Here is a 24,334-nt window from a genome sequence, read left to right on the forward strand (position 1 = left end):
TTCATTGAATGTGTCATTAAGAGGCCATGAAACAGTAAAAACTTAAAAAGTAGATTTAAATATAAAATATTGTAGGATAACTAAAAAAAAGTCATTTTTAAAAGAATCAGGATAGATACAATTGTTAGTTTATATTTCACCTCCTATGTCCTTTAGCTACTTAAGGACCGCCTCACGCCAATGGGCGTGACCGCGGCGGCAGCCCCAGGACTGCTTAACGCTAATTGGCGTCAAGTCCTGGGGCTGCAGTTTCCCAGGGATCGTCCGCGCGCATGCGCGATCGTTCTCTGCCGCTTCACGGAACCGAGTTCCGTGAATAGCCTGCTAGCCGCTGATCGCAGCTAGCAGGCTGCTTGTAAACGTAAGGGGAAAGAAATCCCCTTTGTTTACAAGCGTACAGCGCTGCCGGGGGCCGCAGCGCTGTAAGAGATCGGCGATCCCCGGCCTCTGATTGGCCGGGGAGCGCCCTCCTCTCATAGGCTGATGCCTTTGAGAGGCGGAACAGGACTGATTGCTGTCCTTTTCCAAATTAGATGACGGGAGGGAGGGAGGAAGGAGAGAGAAGGGGAGAGAGAGAACCTCATAGAGGCTGTGAAAAAAAAATAAAACAATGCCTGAAGCGTTCGGATTTTTTCTTCTGCATATAGGAGTTGGCAGGAAAAATAGTTACAAATGGAATAGTGGGAGTTCCACGCTTCTTGGTGCCACGGATGTAAACATGCGTTCACGATTTGTTGCATCAGGCATATTATAGCTGCACTAGGCGACCTAAGCCCGGGCTCTAGGTCAGTCCTCATCACAGCGCGCATGTGCACGGCCGCGCGCACATGCTGTACACGCTAACTCACGACCGCCGCGCGCACACACGCCAGCTCGGCCGGCCCGCCATCTGGCCCTGTCCCTGCGTCCTGTCCAAACGGCTGTCAGTGCTTGACATGCGCAAAAGCACTGACACACAGACAGGACGCAGGGACAGTTTAATTATTACAAATTATTATATAGGATTGCAATTAAGGCTTGTCCGACTTCTATCCGAGGTCTGGAAAAGTTGTGCACTGCCATGAGTTTGGGTTCCATTGCCGCAATGGACAAGTGCGACTAGATTCTGTAGTTAGCATAAAATTCCTCGACTGGTGTGCTGTGTCCCATTGCTGAAAATGTTTTGGTTTGTAATGTGAACCGAGCCTTAATATTATGATCTGGAAACTGTGAGAATGTAGGTAATAGAATAAAAATATTGTTTGTAGAATTATGATAATTGAGCTCGTCGATACGTAACTGTGGCCAGCATCAAGGGCGTCCTGATGGTGAAGTGGATTGGTCCAGGTGGAGTGAATGAGGGTCCAATGTGCAGGCATTTTAACTATCAGGACGCCCTTGATGCTGGCCAGTTACGGGTTTTGGAGGGAGGATTCGAGAGAGGTTTGCTGATGAACCAAGAGTTGGGTCATACGCTCACTTTCAACTTTTTTTCAGGTATATAGCTTTTTTAATAACCTTGCATCATTTTCTAATAATTGCAGTTTCCACATTACACTCAGCATTTTAAATGATTTCACAGAGCAGACTAATGAGCCTTTGAAATTTTATCTGCAGAAAAACCCTAAACAAAGAAACAACGAGAGACTGTTTCAAAAGACAGTGCTGTCAATGACTTTAGCATAGCTCACAGAAGCTCTTTTTGCATAGATAACTGAAGTTTAACTCTTCCTATACTGGAAACAATATGAGACTCATATCAGTGCTAATAAAATGTTTTATTTCTTAGCTGTACTACACTTACAAATAATATCATACGTTTTTCACTTCAGATTCCCTTTAGCGCACCATAGAGCACTCCCGTTTCATCTTTCTATAGAATGCTGCTTTACCCACAAGTCGTGGAGCTTGCCGATTGGTGAAGGTTGAGATTTTTGACCCCACTTTCTTTCTTTAGATTGGAGCACTGTTTAATTTAACTCTAGAACTTACAAACGACACAGGGTCTCTGAGATGGTTTTGAGTAAAGGTGGCCGTATTTATGTTTTGTTTCCCCCCCCCCCCCCCCCCAATCGATTCCCAGCAAAACACTGCCAAACACAGGAAAACAAAAATATTTCAGCCACCACTGCACACAGGTGCAGTGCTTATTTCCCCCTCTGGTTCCAGCGGAAATAGCGGAGTCTGATCAGGTCTGTTCTACTGCGCAGGTACCTACACAGTAGTGCGGACCCGATCAGGCTCAGCTATTTCCACCAGAGCTCAACGGAAAACCACTAGTATGCCTGCACGGCGCATCACTGTTCTGGAGCCAGATGACTACTACCCCTGCGTGCACTCCTCTGCCCTCCGCCTTCTGGACCTTCGGTAACAGGTCCCGGTATCTTCAGCCAGGTGGCGCATGCACACTGCGACCGTGCGCGCTCCCCCGTCTCGCTTCCACGGCCATGAGAGTTCTGTGTCTGCGCAGTTGTACTGCACAGGCAGAGAGAGCTCTCGGCGATGGGAGAGGGGTGGGTGCGTATGGCTAGGCCGCGCATGCGCAGTAAGCCCTGACTGGCCAAGATACCCGGGGCACGTTACCGAAGATCCAGGAGGCGTAGGACGGCGTTGAGGGAGCAATCAGGCCGGAAGAAGCCCTACGTATGTATGATTTTTATTTAAAGGAGAACTGTAGTGAGAGGTATATGGAGGCTGCCATATTTATTTCCTTTTAAGCAATACCAGTTGCGATACCGGGTCCCGTCACTCCTGCCAGTCTGACGTAAGAGAAGTGCGCTCTTTGCGTATCTCTCCGGGGCCCGGTACCGAAGCTGCAGAAAGCAGAGGACAGCGGCGTGGGTGCGATCCGAGCTTATGGGGCTGGAGGAAGTCCCAGGTATGTATATAAAACTTTTTTTTTTTTTTACTTGTGCTCTGGTACACTTTAAATGTCAGCAGACTCCTTCCAGCTCTCAAGCTGAGACCTCTCTCCCCCTTTACTAGTACGTATAACTGGAAACAAGCCAATGTGAGATTGAAGATGTGTTTTCCCCCACATGACCAAAATTGTGTTAAACTAGGGGAGGGCTGGTAAGAAAGCTCTGCCCCTCTGTTAGTGACTGGGGACATTTGATTGGACAAAAGCTGGAGAATGTTCTGGCATGTTCTCTAAGCTGGAGAGGAGGCACAGGGCAGGCAGAGAAGCACATGGACTGGAAGAGCTGCTGACAGTTTACCTGCATCCACAGCCATCTAGCACACACAGGTATATGACTAGGCTAGTTCAAGATGGGCTTTTACGGTTACAGGACAATGGGGCAGATTTATCAACACGAGTGCAAAGTGGAGGGAAAACTTTTGCAAAAGTGAAACAGTCAGTGGAGCACTGCACTAACTAGCTTTCACACCAGTTCCCTGCTGTTTTTTTCTATCAGTTGTGATAAATCTGCTCCATTGATCTTATGCTGGGTACACAATGCAATTTCCCGCCCAATCGACGGGTGATCGTGTGTACATGTCCAAAGTGCACCCGATCGATAAATCAATCAATTTTCCAATTATAAGTGCACATAATCGATGACTATTGATCGGTAGCCAATCGAACATGTCGGAAATAATCACACAATTCCCGCCTGTCGAGCGGGAAATTGCATTGTGTGTACCCAACATTAGTTTTGGTTCAGGTTGACACACACACCTACACACCACACACACCACACACACCACACACACCACACACACACACCACACACACACCACACACACACCACACACACACCACACACACACCACACACACACCACACACACACACCACACACACACCACACACACACCACACACACACACACACACACACACACCACACACACACACACCACACACACACACCACACACACACACCACACACACACACCACACACACACACCACACACACACACACACACACACACACACCACACACACACACCACACACACACAACACACACACACACCACACACACACCACACACACAACACACACACCACACACACACAACACACACACCACACACACCACACACACACACACACACCACACACACACACCTACACACACACCTACACACACACACACACACCTACTGTTGTGGTAGTTTAGAGACGAGTTTGGCTTGCGATGCGTACCCTTATTATGGATCGTGAAGGAAGGACAATGCGCGGCGCACGGTGAAGTAGGAGAGTTGAGACCAGTGCCCTTGACCTGTAGTCTGGTTCCCTGTCGCAGAGCGCAGACTCTCCAATTTGACTGGGGCCGCGCTTCTCCTCAAGCGTGGTCATATTGCGCCTGGGTGAGCACGCCTGCGCAGTAAGTCAGAAGAGCTTATGCACGAGTGGCTGCAGCTCGGCAATGCTTGTGTCCGAAGAGCAGCGCGGCACAGATCAGCTGTACGGTCTGCGAGGCAACGAGACCAGAGGACAGCGAGGGAAGCCCCATTAAGACCCAGGCGATCGCTGCTGGGAGACTGCCGCTCCGTCACGCAAACGGAGATGCGCATCTCCTACAAAACCCCGCCTCAGGACTTGACGCCTTTGTGCGTTAGGTCATGAGGGCTGCCACCCTCCCGGCGCCGTTAGGCGGTCGGGAGGGGGTTAAAAAAAATATTGACGTAAACATTGTTGCTGTGCAAATATATTTGCAATATAAACTGTTGCAAAAAAATGATCTTTCCATTTCAGTCTGAAGTCAGCTAAAAGCTTCCTACACTCATGGAAAGCTCTTCTTTGCTCCCTTAGAAGCAATAGGCTCTGTACGTTGTTCGGAGTAATTATTGCCATAATGCTGGGAATACACAATGTAATTTTTCTGCAGATTTACTTTCCGATAGTTTTTACCGATCGTTGTTCTAATCGATTTCTATTCACTTTTATGAGAAACCGATCAGAAAAATGATCAGATTCGGACCTGTCGCAATTAACTATCGAAGCATCTGCCAAAAAAAATCTCATGGTGTGTTTCCTGCATAATAGTGTTTAGAAATCCCTGCCTTGCTGCAAGAGTGACCAGCTCCACAAGGCAGGAGGCTTTGTTACTCATTCCCAACACCTGCACTAATCCAATGACTGAAAGCAAAGTTGTGTCAGTCCTACCTACCAATGTCTGTTAGAGGCTGTCTTTAATGCTCATGTCCTGTATACACATAACGTAATGAAGCTGACATAATCTATTAATTGACACTTCTCTACAGAGCCAGACTGAAAGTGCTGGCTTTCTGTCAACAAATGTGGATGTTTTCTTCATAAAATAAAAACCTATGATACTGCTCCATCAGCTAGTGGCCGATACGGTGAAGCTGAGGCTATTGTGCTTCTTCAGCGTCTGCTGGTCCTAACATCCAGGGCCGGTTCTCTCATAAAGCAAGGTGAAACATTTGCATCAGGTGCAGAGATGTTTGTACTGAGTTTACACTTACAGCATCCAGTCAGAGTAGGAGGAGAAGTGAGAGGTAAAGAGGTCATCATTGGGGAAAAGCAGCCTGTTGTGCTGTGTGAGGAGTCTGACAGTGAGTGAGCAGGATGGAGAGCAGCAGTGTTTCATTTGACTTTCACAGCAGAAGGGAGGAAGAGACACTGCTGTCCTGAGCGAGGAGGAATGGAGGACGGTCTACTGGCTGAGGGTGAGCAGTTTTTTTCACTAGCCAGCCAGCTGATGTGCTACTGTGTTGAGCTGCAGCTTTCCATGTATCATGCTGGTGCATATGCTCCCTTGCTGACTGAGAACATTAAGGGCCCGTTTCCACTATCGCGGAAACGGCCGCAAAGCCGCAGAGTATCCCCGCAGGCAAATCGCGCGGGGAAACTCTGCCATAGGGGATAACGGCGCCGCTGGCCGAATCGCTTGCAGTAGCGATTCGGCCAGAACCCCCTACAGAATTTGCGGCGGAGGCTGCGATTCCCATAGCCGTGCATGGCACGGCTCATGGGATTCGCCTGCGATCCCGCCCACCCGCTCAGTGCCGGCGTGCGTCTACGAGACGCACGCCGCACTAGTGGAAACGGGCCCTAAATGAAGCAGCGTAAATAGTCGGGTCCTGTGTGATCATTCCAAACAGGGGAGGGGCATCCCTTATAAGTTTGCCTCAGGGAGCCAAAAGTCTAGAATCGGCCCTGCTAACATCCCATAAAATATGGGGGGGGGGGGGGGGGGAGCTTTTGAGAAGTCTGTAAATGCCAATTTAAGAAGGTGATTCCAGTGAGTGATGAAGTCTGTTTTGTATTTTCCAGCTTTTCATACTAACATTTCTGGGTTTTTAAAGGGAACCTAAACTGAGAAGGATATGGATTTTACCTTTTAAAATACCAGTTGCCTGACTCTCCTGCTGATCCTGTGTCTCTAATACTTTTAGCCACAGCCCCTCAACAAGCATGCAGCAGATCAGGTGCTGTGGCTGAAGTCAGACTGTATTAGCTGCATGCTTTTTTCAGGTGTGTGATTCAGACACTACTGCAGCCAAAGATCAGTAGGACTGCCAAGCAAATGGTATTGTTTAAAAAGAAACATCCATATCCCTCTGTTAAAGAGACTCAGGAACTTGTAGGATAGGAGAAATACTGCTGAAATGTTTGTTACAAAGGCTGTTCCATTGTGCTCTGGCTTACTGCAGCACTTTCTACTTGCACCATCTCTGTAATGAATCAACTTATCTTTCCCCTGTCGGATTTGTCGGCTGTGTCTGGAAGGCTGCCAACTCTTCAGTAATGTGAACAAGTTAAGGTAGCCATACACTGGTCGATTTGCCATTAGATCGACCAGCTGACAGATCCCTATCTGATCGAATCTGATCAGAGAGGGATCGTATGGCTGCCTTTACTGCAAACAGATTGTGAATCGATTTCAGCCTGAAACCGATCACAATCTGTTGAGCTGCTCCTGCCGCCTGTGCCCCCCCCCACCCCGTATACATTACCTGATGCTGGCTCCCGGGCGTCTTCTCCACGCTGCACCGCACCGCTCTGTTCTTGCTCCATCCCGGCGCTTCCTGTGTCACTCCGTGACCAGGATGTTCAAATAGAGCGCCCTCTATTTGAACTTCCTGGTCACTGCAGTGACACAGGAAGCGCTGGGATGGAGCCGGAACAGAGCGGTGCAGCGCGGAGAAGACGCCCGGGAGCCAGCGTCAGGTAATGTATACCTGATCGGATCGGCCGCCGCTAGCGACGCGCACCCTACTCGCGGGCGATCGAGGGTAATTTCCCGCACGGCGCGATCGACGGACCGATCCGATTTCGGGTGGGAATCTGATCCGTGGGTGCGTTTAGCGTGAACGATTGGCAGCAGATTCGATCCCAGGATCGAATCTGCTGTCGAAACGGGTGCGAATCGGGCCAGTGTATGGCCACCTTTAACTCCTTCCAAGCCCCTCCAGTGCACCCATGGTGATTATTCCTCACAGACAATGTCCCTGCTCTCACTATCAGCTTCTCTGCTATCTGTGAGGTAGATAAACAGACTGATAAACTGAACAAAGTATAGCTGGCTGAGGAGGAAGCTGCCTGTCAGGCAGACATGGCTCCAGGCTTTAAAAACACAGCTTGTCATGCTTCATTGACACAGAGCTCTTTCAAAACTTGCACATAATCTCTGGAGACTGAAAACTCACTGAATTCTCTGTGTACTCACTGTGTATTAACTGAGTTCACTGCTCTGCTGCTGTACTTCCTGTTTTGGTGGCCATCTTTTCTGTTTACAAAACCGTTTATAAAACAGTTTTTTTTTTTTTACCCTCTTTATTGCAGCGGAGAGCAGCAAAAATAATACAGAGGGGGTTAGGAGATGACCCCAAACAGGCAGGGATGTTTGTTTATACTTCATTTTGTGAATACAGGACAACTGTAGAGAGAGGTATATGGAGGCTTCCATGTTTATTTCCTTTTAAGCAATACCAGTTGCCTGGCAGCCCTGCTGACCCTCTGCCTCTAATACTTTCAGCCATAGACCCTGAACAAGCATGCGGCAGATCAGGTGTTTCTGACATTGTCAGATCTGACAGATTAGCTGCATGCTTGTTTCTGGTGTTATTCAGACACTTCAGCAGCCAATCAGACCAGCAGGGCTGCCAGGCAACTGGTATTGTTTAAAAGGAAATAAACATGGCAGCCTCCATAGTCTTCTCACTTCAGTTGTCCTTTAAGGTTCCTTTTAGAGCAGGAGGTTTATGCATACTATGCCAGGGGAAAAAAACATATATAAGTAGATAGATACTTTATCTACTTGCATAACACATGTATCGTACTGTCCACATTTGATTTCAGTGAATTTTATATAGTAAATTAAGAGAAATGGTGGGAACCATGTCTTTTGCCCACAGTTTGAGGCTAAATACTAATGTCATTTCTTCCCTTAACTTTTTTTTCTTTTCTCCTCCAATCGCTGAGTCACCTCAGCCTTGCTTGTAAACACAGTGAGCAGGGGATCAGGTTTCAGATAAGCAGCTGTCAGGGAAATAAAGGGAAGAGGAGGAATATATTATAGATAAAAAGAACTCCCAGCATGCAACTGAATGGAAATGGCTATTAACCACCCTGGCGTTCTATTAAGATCGCCAGGGCGGCTGCGGGAGGTTTTTTTTTTAATTAAAAAAAACTATTTCATGCAGCCAACTTAAAGTTGGCTGCATGAAAGCCCACTAGAGGGCGCTCCGGATGTGTTCTTCTGATCGCCTCCGGCGGCCAGAAGTAACACGGAAGGCCGCAATGAGCGGCCTTCCGTGTTTCACTTACCTCGTCGCCATGGCGGCGAGCGGAGTGACGTCCTGACGTCAGCCGTCTCCGATCCAGCCCTTAGCGCTGGCCGGAACTATTTGTTCCGGCTGCGCAGGGCTCGGGCGGCTGGGGGGACCCTCTTTCGCCGCTGCTCGCGGCAGATCGCCGCAGAGCGGCGGCGATCAGGCAGCACACGCGGCTGGCAAAGTGCTGGCTGCGTGTGCTGCATTTTATTTGATCCAAATCGGCCCACCAGGGCCTGAGCGACACCCTCTGGCAGTAATGGATGAGCTGAGCTCGTCCATACCGCTAAGGTGGTTAAAGGACCAGTGCTCCTAAAGTATGTGATAATTCCAAACAATAACAGCAGAAAAAGTTTTAATGCAGGATTAGCATCTTTATCACTTAATACACTCAGACCAGTTGCTGTTGAAATTTGATTTTTATGGTGACAATTCCACTTTAAGAGAAGGATACTCCTATCGTTTCTGTTGTATCGTGCTGCAAGTATGTAGCTTATTTCACCTCTTTGCCTCTTAGATCTGCAGTGCTGAAAATGAACAAAGATCCTGGCTAAGGAAGGACAGGAATGGCCAAAGCCCCAGCGATAAACACAGAAGATGAGGTGGAGATCATCGATGAATTCACGGTCCCCGGAGTACAGAAGGTGCAGCTGGAGGACAGCCAGCCACGCATCCAGTCTTTGTTCCCAGTGCAGTTTAAGGTCCTGCCACCCTTGGACAGCTTCCCCCAGGAACATGACGGAGACAGCAAGGTGCCGGAGAGAATATGGGTGCAGCTCAAGGGCAAGAAAGAGGCAGTGTGCAAAGCTAAGGTACGTTAATGGTGTATATTCACTCAGGGGGGTGGGGTTAGAGGCATTACCTACCTTATAGGGTGCTGCTCCTATCCGAATGGAAGCCATCTTCTTCAGGGAAAACTACAGCGGCCCATTTTTAACTTCCCAGCGAAGTCCTGCGCGCCCGCCGCAATGCATGCCTGGAGATGTAGTCCGTGGATGCAACTATGGAGATGTTCTAGTATTTATTGGCTACATCTCCCAGCATGCATTGCGGCATGTGTACCTGCAACTTTGCCATGAACTTGAAAATGCGGCAGCTGTGGTCTCCTGCAGAACATGGCGGATTCCATATGGACCAAAGGCCAGAGGAGAGGCACCTCATATTGATGCTTACTGTCACCCCAACCCCTGCTCCCCCTACAGCCCACGCCATTACGAGCCTCCCTTATGCACTGGAGTGTTCCAGCCAAATAATGTGCACCCAACACCTGCAAACCACGGTCACAATCACAGTGCCTGATCCAGCTTCAGTGTGCATAAATGGTAACTGCGTGTAGAAAGCCATTAAATGAGTTATCAGCCAAATTAGGCCCCTGTTCACACTTGCGTTTTTGGGAAAAACGGACCGGATCCGGACCGGACCCGTACGGTTCCTATCCGGAGCCGGTCCGTTTGCATACGTTTTCAATCAGGTATGAATACGGCTGCGATCCGGATTTGTTTTTTTAAAGAGATAACACACTATATAAATTCCTGTGGTCTGCAGGGCTGTGGAGTCGGTCCAAAAATCCACCGACTCCGACATCTCAGTTTAGGATTACACCGACTCCACGACTCCGACTCCTCTAATTTGCATATTACAATTTTGTTGATTAAAAGTATGTAACATGAAATTCGTCTCTTAACTGCCAACGCTGAGGAATTTTACAAGACAACTGAAGTGAGAAGGATATGTAGACTACTATATTTATTCCCTTTAGACTAAAACTAGTCCTTGGTAAGAGTACTTGTAAAAGGTACAAACCGGAACAAAGAACATCTATCAGGCCCTAGGCAATGTAAGTGTGGGTACATGTAAGAATGATGTGCAGGTACTCTGCAGGGGAATGAGGAGATTGTAAACAGACAACACCTCTGTGTTCAATGTGCACAGCATTCTCAGTGGATTCCCTGCAGCTCTGTGGGGAGTGCATATGTAGAGTATAGTACTACTGTGTAACAAAGTAAACCTGAGACAGATGAAATTAAAGTTTTATACATACCTGGGGCTTCCTCCAGCCGCCTTCAGGATAATCAGTCCCTCGTTGTCCTCCTCCACCACCTGGATCTTCTGCTATGAGTCCAGGTACTTGAGCCAGTGAGGCGTAGTGCGCATGCACACACTCCGCCGCCAGGAGCATACTACACCTGTGCAGCACTATTGCGCAGGTACAGAATGTTCCTGGCTGTGGGAGCGGCATGCGGCCGGACAGCGCTGACTGGCTGAATTACCAGGACTCATAGCAGAAGATCCGGGTGGTGGAAGACAGTGAGGGACTGATTAGCCTGAAGGGGGCTGGAGGAAGCCCCAGGTATGTATAAAACTTTACTTTTCATCCGTCTCAGTTTCCCTTTAATTTGTAGTCACCAAACCAAATTTTAATAACATATCAAATTATTTGATTTCATCAGCAAAGGGAGTGCATACATTTGCATAAATCAGCATCAATGCAGAATTATTTCCATCTCGTTGACCATCTCTATTAGTGACACAGCTACACATCAGGCTTTATTCTTACAGCATAGATGTTATTTAGTATATATAAGAGATTCCTGTGTACACATCATATATACAGTCACAATCAGATATGTATATCTGACTTTAAAAATACGGGGACTGCTTTATTGAAGCAGCACAAGTAACTAATTTTGATTGGTTTATTTCATTTTTGTAGACTAAGCACAGCTATTACTGTATATATACTGTATATATACATTATTTTTAATGACTTTTATCTGAGAAATAGAACATTTTATCATATTTTCTATTTTAATTACAGTTACAAATTCATTAGGAGTCGGAGTCGGTGCATTTTTCCCCGACTCCGACTCCAGGTACCCAAAATTGCACGACTCCGACTCCACAGCCCTGGTGGTCTGGGAGGTCAGCAGAAGCTGCACCTGTAGAATCAGGTCCTCCGCTGTGTAGGGCCTCACCTCCACGTCCGACATACTGCCAAACAGCTCCAGCACAAAGTCACTGCTGCTCCACTCCAGGAATGCTGTGCCCATGTGTCCCCATCCTAAATGGCCGCTAGAAAACGCATAGGAAGTGGGGTAGAAGTCCGGTTTTTATAGCCAGCGTGTTCTGTGCTTTCCGTTTCCCATTGGTTTCTATTGCCGGACGGTGCAGTCAGGCTCCGGTCCGGGTGCGTGGGCCGGATGATCCGGTCCTTAAAAATAGCGCATGTTGGAAAAGTGTCCGGAGTCCGGCTCACGGAACGGACGCGTGTGTACGGTCGCATAGACTTTGCATTGCTATGTCGAACGTCCATTCCGTTTGTACAGTATACGTTCCGGCCCGGCGAATCCGGACAGCGAACGCTAATGTGAACCGGGCCTTAGGTAAAATCACCATGGGCTCTCTCCAGCCCCTTGCAACCGGCTGTCAATCACGGCGAACTGCGCAGGCTGTGCAGTTCGCCGCGGCCCATGTGGCCGTGATTGACAGAGGCACGTTGCGCAGCTGCAGTAAAGCCGACCCCGCGGTCGGCCTGTAGAACGAGAACAGAGACCAGGACAGCGGCGGGGAGCAGAGTGGTCGGTGTGGGAAAGGGGCTGGAGAGAGCCCCAGGTGAGTAAAGCTCATTTTACCTAATTTGCCTGATAACTCCTTTAAAGGGAACCCAAGGTGAGGGGGATATGGAGGCTGTCATATTTATTTCCTTGTAAACAATGCCAGTTGCCTGGAAGCCCTGTTGATCTTCTGGCATAAGTTGTCTGAGTCAAAACCCTGGAACAAGCATATGGCTAATCCATATGTTAATAAAAGCTTGGCAGATGAGCTTTTTGTACCTAGGCTTTCACAGAGGACATGATCTGTCATTTCAGCTATTTATTTAGGAAAGGGTACTTTACAGTAAGAGTGATTAAGATGTGGAATGCATTGCCACAGGAAGTAGTTATGGCAAACTCTATACCTGCATTTAAAGGGGGCTTAGATGGTTTCCTTGCATTGAAAGACATCCATGACTATAATTACTAGGTAATTCCTGGTGGAGTTGGGAAGGATTTTTTTTCCCTTTTGGGGCTAATTGGACCATGCCTTGTAAGGGTTTTCGCCTTCCTCTGGATCAACAGGGATATGTGAGGGAGCAGGCTGGAGTTGTACTTTATTTTCTGGTTGAACTCGATGGACGTATGTCTTTTTTCAACCCAAATAACTATAGGCCTCAATTCACTAAGCTTATCTCCTGTCTTTAATAACGTTTCTAGAGTTGTCACCATGGTGATAAGGAATGTAATGGTCAGGAAACATTTTACCTCAGGCAAACCTAAAGTTAACTCTTCTGTCTTTAAGTTAACTCTTCAATCCTTAAAATAACTCCAGAGTTAGACAGGCTGTTAATTAACTCCGTGTGAAAATAACTACAGAGGAGGTAACTTAACTACAGAGGAGGTAACTTAAGGAATGAAGCGATAAGATAACTCTCTCACTGCATGGAGGTAAGTTTTCTCTTGCCTTATCTCCAGCATGATCTTAGTGAATTGAGGCCTATGTAACTAATCCAGTAAAACAGCTGACTCTGAGCCATAGACCCTGAACAGGCACGCAGCAGATCAGGGACTCTATGTATTAGGGCCCATTTCCACTACTGCGGCGCGATTTTGATGGTTTCGTTAGCGTTTTGTATGCGGCTTTTCACACGGAATCGCTCGCGGTTTGCACTATGCGATAACCATGTCAATGCCTGCATGCATTGACATGGGATTTTAAACGAAAACGCATGCGGAAACGCATGGAAAATCGCCAGAATAAAATGCTTGCAGTTTTCCTATTTAGTTACATTACCGACGAATCGTGTGCAGCGTGCGAATTCTGATGGGTCTGCCGTGCAGATTTTTTCTGCACGACAAACCGCACAGAATCCTGCACAAGTTGAAACAGGCCCATCTACTTGTATTGCTTATGCGAATCTGCATGCAGGAAACGCATGCAGATTCGCTGTAGTGGAAACGGGCCCTTAGAGACACAGAGTCAGGAAGACTGCGAGGCAATTAGTATTGTTTATAAGGAAATAAATATGGCAGCCTCTACCTACCTCTCACCTCGGGTATCCTTTAACCAGCCAGTTCACTGATAACCGTCACTTATGCCAACAGATAGTCCGGTGTACTATACAAAAGCCTCCAGTGGATTAAAACCACAATGTTCCCTGCTAAAGTAGCCTCATATCTGCCATCCAGATGGAGGGGCTCTGTGTCACATGGTGGAGTAGAAGGCTGGCTGGGAAGATTGTGGCTTCCTGTCTGAACAGGAAATGAGTTAAATTCTCATAGGTGGTGACATAATTAAAAAAAAAAAATGAAGAGGTTGCAATCCTCCATTCTAACAAAAACATTACCTGAAATGGGAATTGAATCTTCAACTTGTGTTTCATATGGCGGCATCAACACTGCGTGTGCTGCGGCCTGGTACAACACACAGCATATAGCAGTGATGGCTAACCTTGGCACTCCAGCTGTGACTAAACTACAAATCCCATCATGCCTCTGCCTCCCTGAGTTATGCTTAGAGTACTGCAATGCCTCATGGGACTTGTAGTTCCACCACAGCTGGAGTGCCAAGGTTAGCCATCCCTGGCATATACTATCCAATATGCAAGCACTTAAAGCCATGTCCAATGTTCTCTGTAATGGTGCCCACACATGGTACCATTTTTTTTTCCGATTAAATAATTTCTTTCGATTATTCCGTTCGAATATAAAGATTTTTCCAACATGTCCGATCGGATTTTTATAGAAAAAAGGGATAAATGTTTGTTCGTTTTTTCTTGATCGAAAAAAGATTATTTTCTATTTTAATTCGATTAGATTATTTTGGTTGAATAAACGGTTGAATGTACAGCGTATAGGCACAATTAGGCTCTGTTCGGTCTCAGCTGGACCCAGCTGTAGCCATACCATGTATGTACTGTGTGGATATGCTGTACAACCCCCAGGGTCCGCTGCCACACCTGAGTATATACGTGGCCCATTCATTGGGTGGATAGCAACGCATCCAGTTTGTACTGTCTGGGCTAGTCCATTGTAATACGGCCTGTTTGAAACTGATACGTGTAAATCGTCCCATAGATGCATCAGCAAGTGCTCTGCCTGGCATATCGTCTCGGTCACTGTTCTCCTACGTGCCCTACCTACTCTGTGCAGCTCTGTAATGCCCCTCCCCCTTTTTAGTATAAGACGGTGTGGCAGCCTGGAGGCTAGCAACGTGTCCATACGGCATTGGGCCCAAGGAATTTATTCCCAATTCCAGCGGGCGACAGATTAATTCGCCACTTCCTGGACTGATTTCAGTCATTTGTAGTATGTTATACAACTTTTTGTGCATATGTATGAATAGCACATACTGTCACCAACTTTGGCCCCCGAAGAAGTGGAAGGCGAAACAATCATTGGCCGTGTGCGAGTCCCCCGCCCCATCCACTCCTGCACCCACCTGCACTCGGTGGTAGAATAATCCTGGAGGTATTGCTTGCATTATGCATGCAAGGCTGCTGTGATATTGAGCATGCCTGGATACAACCCAGCTTCAGAAAGCCACCCAGCCCCGTACGTTGCTACCTGTTGCCAGCCTATTTCTTTGTTCTAAAGATCACAGAATTTAAGGGTGTGTACAGGTTATCCCTGGTTAACGAGCGAGATGGGGACTGAAGGTTCATTCTTAACCTTCATCTGTCCATAAATCAAACCACTGTGCCATCTCTGTCCCCTGTACCTCCTCTATGCCTCCATCTGTATCACCTCTGTTCCCCTGTCTTTTGTGCCACCCTCTGTGCCACCTCTGCCCCCCACTGTGCCATCTCTGTCCCCTGTACCTCCTCTATGCCTCATCTGTATCACCTCTGCCCCCCACTGTGCCATCTCTGTCCCCTGTCTGTACCTCCTCTATGCCTCCATCTGTATCACCTCTGTTCCACTGTCTTCTGTGCCACCTCTGCCCCCCACTGTGCCATCTCTGTCCCCTGTACCTCCTCTATGCCTCATCTGTATCACCTCTGCCCCCCACTGTGCCATCTCTGTCCCCTGTCTGTACCTCTTCTATGCCTCCATCTTTGCCACCTCTGTTCCCCTGCCTTCAGTGCCACCCTCTGTGCCACCTCTGTTCCCCTGCCTTCAGTGCCACCTCTGTTCCCCACTGTGCATCTCTGTCCCCTGTACCTCCTCTATGCCTCCATCTGTATCACCTCTGTTCCCTGCCTTCTGTGCCCCCCACTGTGCCATCTCTGTCCCCTGTACCTCCTCTGTCCCCTGTACCGCCTGTGCCTCCATCTGTATCACCTCTGTTCCCCTGCCTTCAGTGCCACCCTCTGTGCCACCTCTTCCTCCCCACTGTGCCATCTTTGTACCTCCTCTATGCCTCCATCTGTATCACCTCTGTTCCCCTGTCTTCAGTGCCACCTCTGCCCCCCACTGTGCCATCTGTCCCCTGTACCTCTATGCCTCCATCTTTGCCACCTCTGTTCCCCTGCCTTCAGTGCCACCCTCTGTGCCACCTCTGTCCCCTGTACCTCCTCTATACCTCCACCTCTATCACCTCTGTTCCCCTGCCTTCAGTGCCACCCTCTGTGCCACCTCTGCTCCCCACTGTGCCATCTCTGTCTCCTGTACCTCCTCTATGCCTCCATGTACCTCCATCTGTGTCGTCTGTTTCCCCTGCTTCAGTGTCCCCCACTTTGCCCACCTGTACCACCCACTGGGCCATCTCTGATCCCTGTACCTCCATCTGTATCACCTCTGTTCCCCTGCCATCAGTGACCCCTCTGTGCCACCTCTATCCCACACGGTCTCATCTCTGTTCCCCTGTTCCCTCGGTGTAACACGTTAAAAAAAAAAAAAAAAAAAATGCTTTCATTGACTTGCATTAAAATTGTCGTATAAATCACAATCGTGGCTATTTTGCAGCTATTTTAATGTAATTCAGTAGAAGCGGTTCTTTAAAAACCTACACAACCCATAAAATACTCTCCAGTGTGACAGGGTCCTCAATCCAATTTCTCAAAAACGACAAGATCTTTTTTGGAAAAAAAAAATTGGTTTACTCCTACCGTATTACATTTCAGATTTTCAGGTCGTTTGTATCTGTGGGCCGTTCGTAAGTCGGGGGACTACCTGTACACACTTTTATGCTTTACTTCTGGTCAATTCCGTGATACGCCGCTGCATGCAATTCTGTGCTGCCACCTTTAAATCCTAAAACCGACACAGTGTTACAGTGGGCAGCACTGCAGAGGGCCATGCGTTGCAGTACAAAGCAAGGCGATCCGACACCCGTGTTGTGGACAAGCCTTAGGGCTCTTTCACATTAGGGCAGATTTTCTGCGTTTCAGCGCAAAGGATAAAGTTTACGTTACCCAAGGTGAAATGAAAGTCCATAGACTTTCATTTTAGCTTTCACATATAACGCAGCCTTTTTGTGCGTTGCGTTCCACTGCACCCAGGCGCAGTTTTTTGGCCAACGCTAGCTTTGTGCGTTACAATGTTAGTCAATGTAAAACGCACACTATGCGCGTTTTTAATCCGTTAACGCAGGCAATCAGTCCCAGAATGCAACAGAGGAACAATGTAGAAAGTTGACAACTAAAAGAAAAAAAAATTACCTGCGTTTTTCTATGTGCAGTAACGCATTGAAAACGGATTAAAAACGCACACTCACTGCAGTGCAACGCATATCAAAACGCAGTAAAAGGCATACAACAAAACGTATGCTTTGAGCGTTCTCCAACGCAAGCTCTGATGTGAAAGAGCCCTTAGGAAAGCAGAACTGTCGCCTTTTCTATGAGCTAAGCCCAGCTTGTCTTTCCTGCTGGCTGTCACTGTGTGATTTCCCTAGAAGAAAATGCGGAACCTGTATAACAAGTGCTGCCGTTTAATTTGCTGTCAGCGATCTCAGTCATCTTGTCTTAGTTATTGGTGTGCTGGGAATACACCCTCGCACTTGACAGTACGCTGTAGCATGCAGGGAACGCCTCGTATTTGTGTGTCTCAGGGTGAGTGTAATTGTGGCAGAGGTGAACAGAAATGATATTCAACCAGATTAAAGTTCACTGAGAAAATCCAGCTGTGACATAGGGCATCTCCGTACAGTGTCATCGGATCAGGCATAGAATTCATGCCTTACTAACAGTGCTTGTGACCTTTAAGATTTATCAGCTGCAGAAGTTCAACTCTCATTAAGCCAGCGTTGTCCTTAGCCACTTAAAGGGAACCTAAACTTAAAAAATAATCCCATGAGTTTCACTTACCTGGGGCATCTACCAGCCCCCTGCAGCCATCCTGTGCCCTCGCAGTGACTCATGGCTCCTCTGGTCCCCCGCTGCCAGCTAGTTTCGTTTTTGCCGACTGGGAGTCGGCCGGCCGCCATGCGTAACCTTTTACGCATTCACGCTGGTACAGAAAGCTATCGCAGTCATTAACAAGTACATTTTTACATGTTACAGGTGTCATGCGTACATTTTTGGGCAGCACGGTGGCGTAGTGGTTAGCACTCTCGCCTTGCAGCGCTGGGTCCCCGGTTCGAATCCCAGCCAGGGCACCATCTGCAAGGAGTTTGTATGTTCTCCCTGTGTCTGAGTGGGTTTCCTCCGGGTACTCAGGTTTCCTCCCACATCCCAAAAACATGCAGATAAGTTAATTGGGTCACCCCTAAATTGGCCCTAATCTACAGTACTTACACTACATAATACATACAGTGGAGGAAATAATTATTTGACCCCTCACTGATTTTGTAAGTTTGTCCAATGACAAAGAAATGAAGTCTCAAAACAGTATCATTTCAATGGTAGGTTTATTTTAACAGTGGCAGATAGCACATCAAAAGGAAAATCGAAAAAATAACCTTAAATAAAAGATAGCAACTGATTTGCATTTCATTGAGTGAAATAAGTTTTTGAACCCCTACCAACCATTAAGAGTTCTGGCTCCCACAGGGTGGTTAGACACTTCTACTCAATTAGTCACCCTCATTAAGGACACCTGTCTTAACTAGTCACCTGTATAAAAGACACCTGTCCACAGAATCAATCAATCAAGCAAACTCCAAACTCTCCAACATGGGAAAGACCAAAGAGCTGTCCAAGGATGTCAGAGACAAAATTGTAGACCTGCACAAGGCTGGAATGGGCTACAAAACCATTAGCAAGAAGCTGGGAGAGAAGGTGACAACTGTTGGTGCGATTGTTCAAAAATGGAAGGAGCACAAAATGACCATCAATCGACCTCGCTCTGGGGCTCCACGCAAGATCTCACCTCGTGGGGTGTCAATGGTTCTGAGAAAGGTGAAAAAGCATCCTAGAACTACACGGGAGGAGTTAGTGAATGACCTCAAATTAGCAGGGACCACAGTCACCAAGAAAACCATTGGAAACACATTACACCGCAATGGATTAAAATCCTGCAGGGCTCGCAAGGTCCCCCTGCTCAAGAAGGCACATGTGCAGGCCCGTCTGAAGTTTGCCAATGAACACCTGAATGATTCTGTGAGTGACTGGGAGAAGATGCTGTGGTCTGATGAGACCAAAATAGAGCTCTTTGGCATTAACTCAACTCGCTGTGTTTGGAGGAAGAAAAATGCTGCCCATGACCCCCAAAACACCGTCCCCACCGTCAAGCATGGGGGTGGAAACATTTTGCTTTGGGGGTGTTTTTCTGCTAAGGGCACAGGACAACTTAACCTCCTTGCCGGTCTAAAAAATCCGGCAAGGAGGCAGCACCGCACATTTTTTTAATTTTTTTTTTTTTAAATCATGTAGCGAGCCAAGGGCTCGCTACATGATAGCCGCTAAGCGGCGGCATCCCCCCACCCACTCCGATCGCCTTCGGCGATCAGAGTATGCAGGGAATCCCATTGAGAACGGGATTTCCTGCAGGGCTTCCCCGGTCGCCATGGCGACGGGGCGGGATGACGTCACCGACGTCATGGACGTCGGGACATCATAGGGAATCCCGATCCGCCCCTCAACGCTGCCTGGCACTGATTGGCCAGGCAGCGCAGGGCTCTGGGGCGGGGGGGAGCGACTCGGCGCGGCGGATTGCGGCGGATCGGCGGCGATCGGAAGTTACAAGCAGCTAGCAAAGTGCTAGCTGCTTGTAACAAAAAAAAAAATTATGCAAATCGGCCCAGCAGGGCCTGAGATATCCTCCTGCGCAGGTTACCCCGAGCTGAGCTCGGGATAACCGGCAAGGAGGTTAATCGCATTAACGGGAAAATGGACGGAGCCATGTATCGTGAAATCCTGAACGACAACCTCCTTCCCTCTGCCAGGAAACTGAAAATGGGTCGTGGATGGGTGTTCCAGCACGACAATGACCCAAAACATACAGCAAAGGCAACAAAGGAGTGGCTCAAGAAGAAGCACATTAAGGTCGTGGAGTGGCCTAGTCAGTCTCCGGACCTTAAGCCCCATCTACACGATACGATTCTTTGAACGATTCGATTACGATTCTATTTACGATCTGATTAAATCTGACATGTCCGATCGGGATTCGATTCAATTCGATTTGCCATTGTTTTGCAATGGCAAATTGAATTGAATCGTATTGAATCCCGATCGGACATGTCTGATTTAATCGGATCGTAAATAGAATCGTAATTGAATCGTACAAAGAATCGTATCGTGTAGATGGGGCTTTAATCCAATAGAAAACCTATGGAGGGAGCTCAAGCTCAGAGTTGCACAGAGACAGCCTCAAAACCTTAGGGATTTAGAGATGATCTGCAAAGAGGAGTGGACCAACATTCCTCCTAAAATGTGTGCAACCTTGGTCATCAATTACAAGAAATGTTTGACCTCTGTGCTTGCAAACAAGGATTTTTCCACTAAGTATTAAGTCTTTTATTGTTAGAGGGTTCAAAAACTTATTTCACTCAATGAAATGCAAATCATTTGCTATCTTTTATTTAATGTTATTTTTTCCTTTTGATGTGCTATCTGCCACTGTTAAAATAAACCTACCATTGAAATGATACTGTTCTGAGACTTTTCATTTCTTTGTCATTGGACAAACTTACAAAATCAGTGAGGGGTCAAATAATTATTTCCTCCACTGTACATAGACATATGATAATAGTAGGGATTAGATTGTGAGCTTCTTTGAGGGACAGTTAGCGACAAGACAATATATATACTGTACAGCGCTGCGTAAGATGTCGGCGCTATATAAATACTTAAAGAGAACCTGTACTGAGTAAAAATATTTAGAATAAACACATGAGCTAACTTCAAATGAACATTACATAGTTACCTCACCATCAGTTCCTTTCAGAAGCTCACCATTTTCTTCTCATAACAATCCCTTCCAGTTCTGACAATATTTTGTCAGATCTGAAATATATCAGTTGCTGTCAGTAAAATATCAGTTGCTGTCAGTTATAGCTGAGAGGAAAACTGATGTACCAGGTAATGTCCACGTTTCCCTATGGCTCAAGTGGGCGATGTAACAGTTTAACTGTGTGCTGACCAGAAAGCTGGTAAGGGTAATGGCCATTTTCAAAATGGAGGACGGAAAATTCCCTTGATCACAGTGAACAAACAAGACGCGGGAGAGGAGAAAGACACTGAGGAGTAGACTACATGGAAGGTAAGTATGACTTGTGTGTGCTTAATTTGACTTTTAATTTTCAGTTCAGGTTTTCTTTAATAATAATAATAATATCCTTCTCACTCCAGGTGTCCTTTATCCCAATCAGTAGCTGATACCCCCTTTTACATGACAAATCTATTCCTTTTCACAAACCGACCATCAGGGGGCGCCGTATGACTGATATTGTGGTGAAACCCCTCCCACAAGAAACTCTGAGGACTGTGGTACTCCTGGTAGTTTCCTGTCTGTGAACCTTGTTGCATTGTGGGAAATAGCTGTTTACAGCTGTTTCCAACTGCCCAAAAAGCATTCACCAGCTACATCACCTGCCAACAGTAAAAATGTCACCATATAATGTCAGAATGTAAATCAGGGATTTAATAGATTTTACAATAGGCAAACACTGACTAAATAATTTATACATAATTATTGTAAAAATGAAGCACTTTTTTATTACATTATTTACATTATTTTCACTGGAGTTCCTCTTTAAACCTTCCTGTGTAGCATACACAGAGGCGCTTGGCCCAGACTGAGATCTGCATTTGCCATATACTCCTACCCCATTGCCTGATGAAGCAGGGTCATACCTGCGAAACGCGTTGCAAAGAACCTTGGAGTGTATTAATACATATTTTAGGTTTTAAACATTGATACATTTTGTACCTACTTGGAGGAGGTAAGTCCACCACTGCCTCCCTATGTTTTAAAAGTAGCAGTAGGGTATAAGGACAAACTTGTTATATTGGTATGCGGCTGATGACATTTGATGCCAAAACTCTCTCAGCCTATATAGCTAAAATTGTGAACTCAGAATTTATGATGCCTCTCTGACAGTCCAACTCCCAGGTCTGTGAGCATGGTGTAAACAAGGATTCTTATCTCCGCTAACAACCTCCCACCCCATTTAGATGTTCTGTTTCACTTAAAGCGGATCCGAGATGAAAAAATAACTAAAGCGAGAAACTTGTCTATATATCTTATCTAAAGTTTAGATGGTTTTCACAGTAAATCCAGCTGCGAACAGCTTCAACAGTAAATTATTATTTCTTCCTGTGATACAATGAGCGCGGGCATGTTTTGCTTGTCATCACACACACACAGGCAAAGCTGCTCTGCATCTCCACCCCTCAGCCTGTGAATTCCACTCCCCTCTCCACCCCCTTGCTTCTGAAATCACTGTCCACAGTATATAGGAGAGGAGTAGAAGTGTGTGTGTGTGTATATATATATATATATATATATATATATATATATATATATATATATATATATATATATATATATATATATATATATATATATATATATATATATATATATATATATATATATATATATATATAGTATGGGGAGAGCAGTGGTATATAGCAGATTAGATAGTAAAGTTGCCCCCAGTATAGCTAGTATAGTTGGTCCCAGTACAGACAATATAGTTGACCCAGTCATTATAGCTAGTATAGTTTCCCCAGCATAGCTTGTATAGTTGCCCCCCAGTATAGATTGTTTACTTGGCCCCAGTCAGTATAGCGAGTATAGTTGCCACCCAGTATAGCTGGCCCCAGTATAGTTGCCCTAGTCAGTATAGCTAGTATAGTTTCCCCAATATAGCTAGAATAGTTGCCCCGGTCAGTATAGTATATAGTATGGTCGTGTCCCCCCTGTCTCACCTTCGGCGGCCGCTCTCCCTGTAACTGTCTCCCTCTCCTTCTGCTGCTACTCAGAACGCATGTCAGAGCAACCCGCTGCGCTGCTAGGACAGGACAGCGGGTCGCCTATCAGCGCGCATACAGGCATTCTTCCTTTATACACCCTGATATGCAACCCGCTGTCCTGTCATAGCGGCGCAGCGGGTCGCTCTGACATGCGGTCTGAGTAACTGCCAGTGCACGCTGCCCATGGCCCCCCTCGCACTGACAGAGGCTTCCTGCCTCCGCTCCAGCCCCACTGTGCACCTCCACCAATCAGCACGCAGTGGGGCAGGCAAATGAAAAGATGTGCCTCCTCATCAGGCTCAGCTCCCAAGATTAATTGCAGCATGGGACTGAAAGCTGAGGCGTTGTAGGCGGGGCTCTTATAGTTTATTAACCTATTAATATAATAAAATAAGCATTTGGAGGGAAGAATGCCCCAGAAACTATATGTAAGGGGCACAAAAATGAAAACAGCCAAAGTTTGTCTCGATCCACTTTAAGGCATCTTAATGAGATGTATTTATGCTCGAAAAAAATCTATGTATCCCCTTTTGATGTTGCATGTATAAAGCTGTCTGTACCATCAGCCTGCAAGCAAACAGGATGTAAGCCAGAGGAAGGCTGCAAGGCCGAAAGCTTGCTTATGCTTATTCTTTTTAGTTAGCCAATAAATGGTATCATCCTGATTTAAAGGGAAGGTCCAGGCAAAAAAAAAAAAAAAAAAAAAAAAAAAGTTTCACTTATCTGGGGCTTCTACCAGCCCCATGCAGCCATCCTGCGCCCTCGTAGTCACTCAATGCTGCTCCAGTCCCCTGCCGCCAGCTAGTTCTGCTTCTACCAGCCCCATGCAGCCATCCTGCGCCCTCGTAGTCACTCACTGCTGCTCCAGTCCCCCGCTGGCAGCTTGCCGACCTTAAATTTGTACGCATTGCTCCACTAACGCGTAAAAATGTATGTGTTGATGTTCCTGCACTAGCGAGGATGCGTAAAGATGTACGCAATGCGTCCCGCCGACCTCCGAGGTCGGCAAGCTGCCAGCAGGGGACTGGAGCAGCAGTGAGTGACTACGAGGGCACAGGATGGCTGCATGGGCCTGGTAGAAGCCCCAGGTAAGTGAAACTCATTTTTTTTTTGCCTGGACCTTCCCTTTAAAAGTTGTATCTATTTTTACTCTTTTGGCCCCTCTGTTCAACTTGTAGTATTCTACACCTTGTTTGTTTGTGATGCACTGCACCTGCTATCACACACAATCCAATGGTATTATTTTATTACTGTAATACTAGTTTGTAAAT

At 46.8% G+C, this 24,334-nt stretch overlaps 1 protein-coding gene across 1 annotated transcript in view; it reads left to right on the top strand.

Moving 5' to 3' along the window:
• N4BP1 (NEDD4 binding protein 1) overlaps window positions 1-24,334 on the top strand; it is an 85,648-nt gene that overhangs the window by 11,192 nt on the left and 50,122 nt on the right. Inside the window, 1 exon segment of the mRNA XM_068261347.1 lies at window positions 9,246-9,540. Coding sequence (XP_068117448.1) covers window positions 9,295-9,540 — 246 coding nt within the window. The 5' untranslated portion in view covers window positions 9,246-9,294.

Source organism: Hyperolius riggenbachi, chromosome 11 (assembly GCF_040937935.1).
Source record: "Hyperolius riggenbachi isolate aHypRig1 chromosome 11, aHypRig1.pri, whole genome shotgun sequence".
NCBI classification, from domain to species: Eukaryota; Metazoa; Chordata; class Amphibia; order Anura; family Hyperoliidae; genus Hyperolius; species Hyperolius riggenbachi.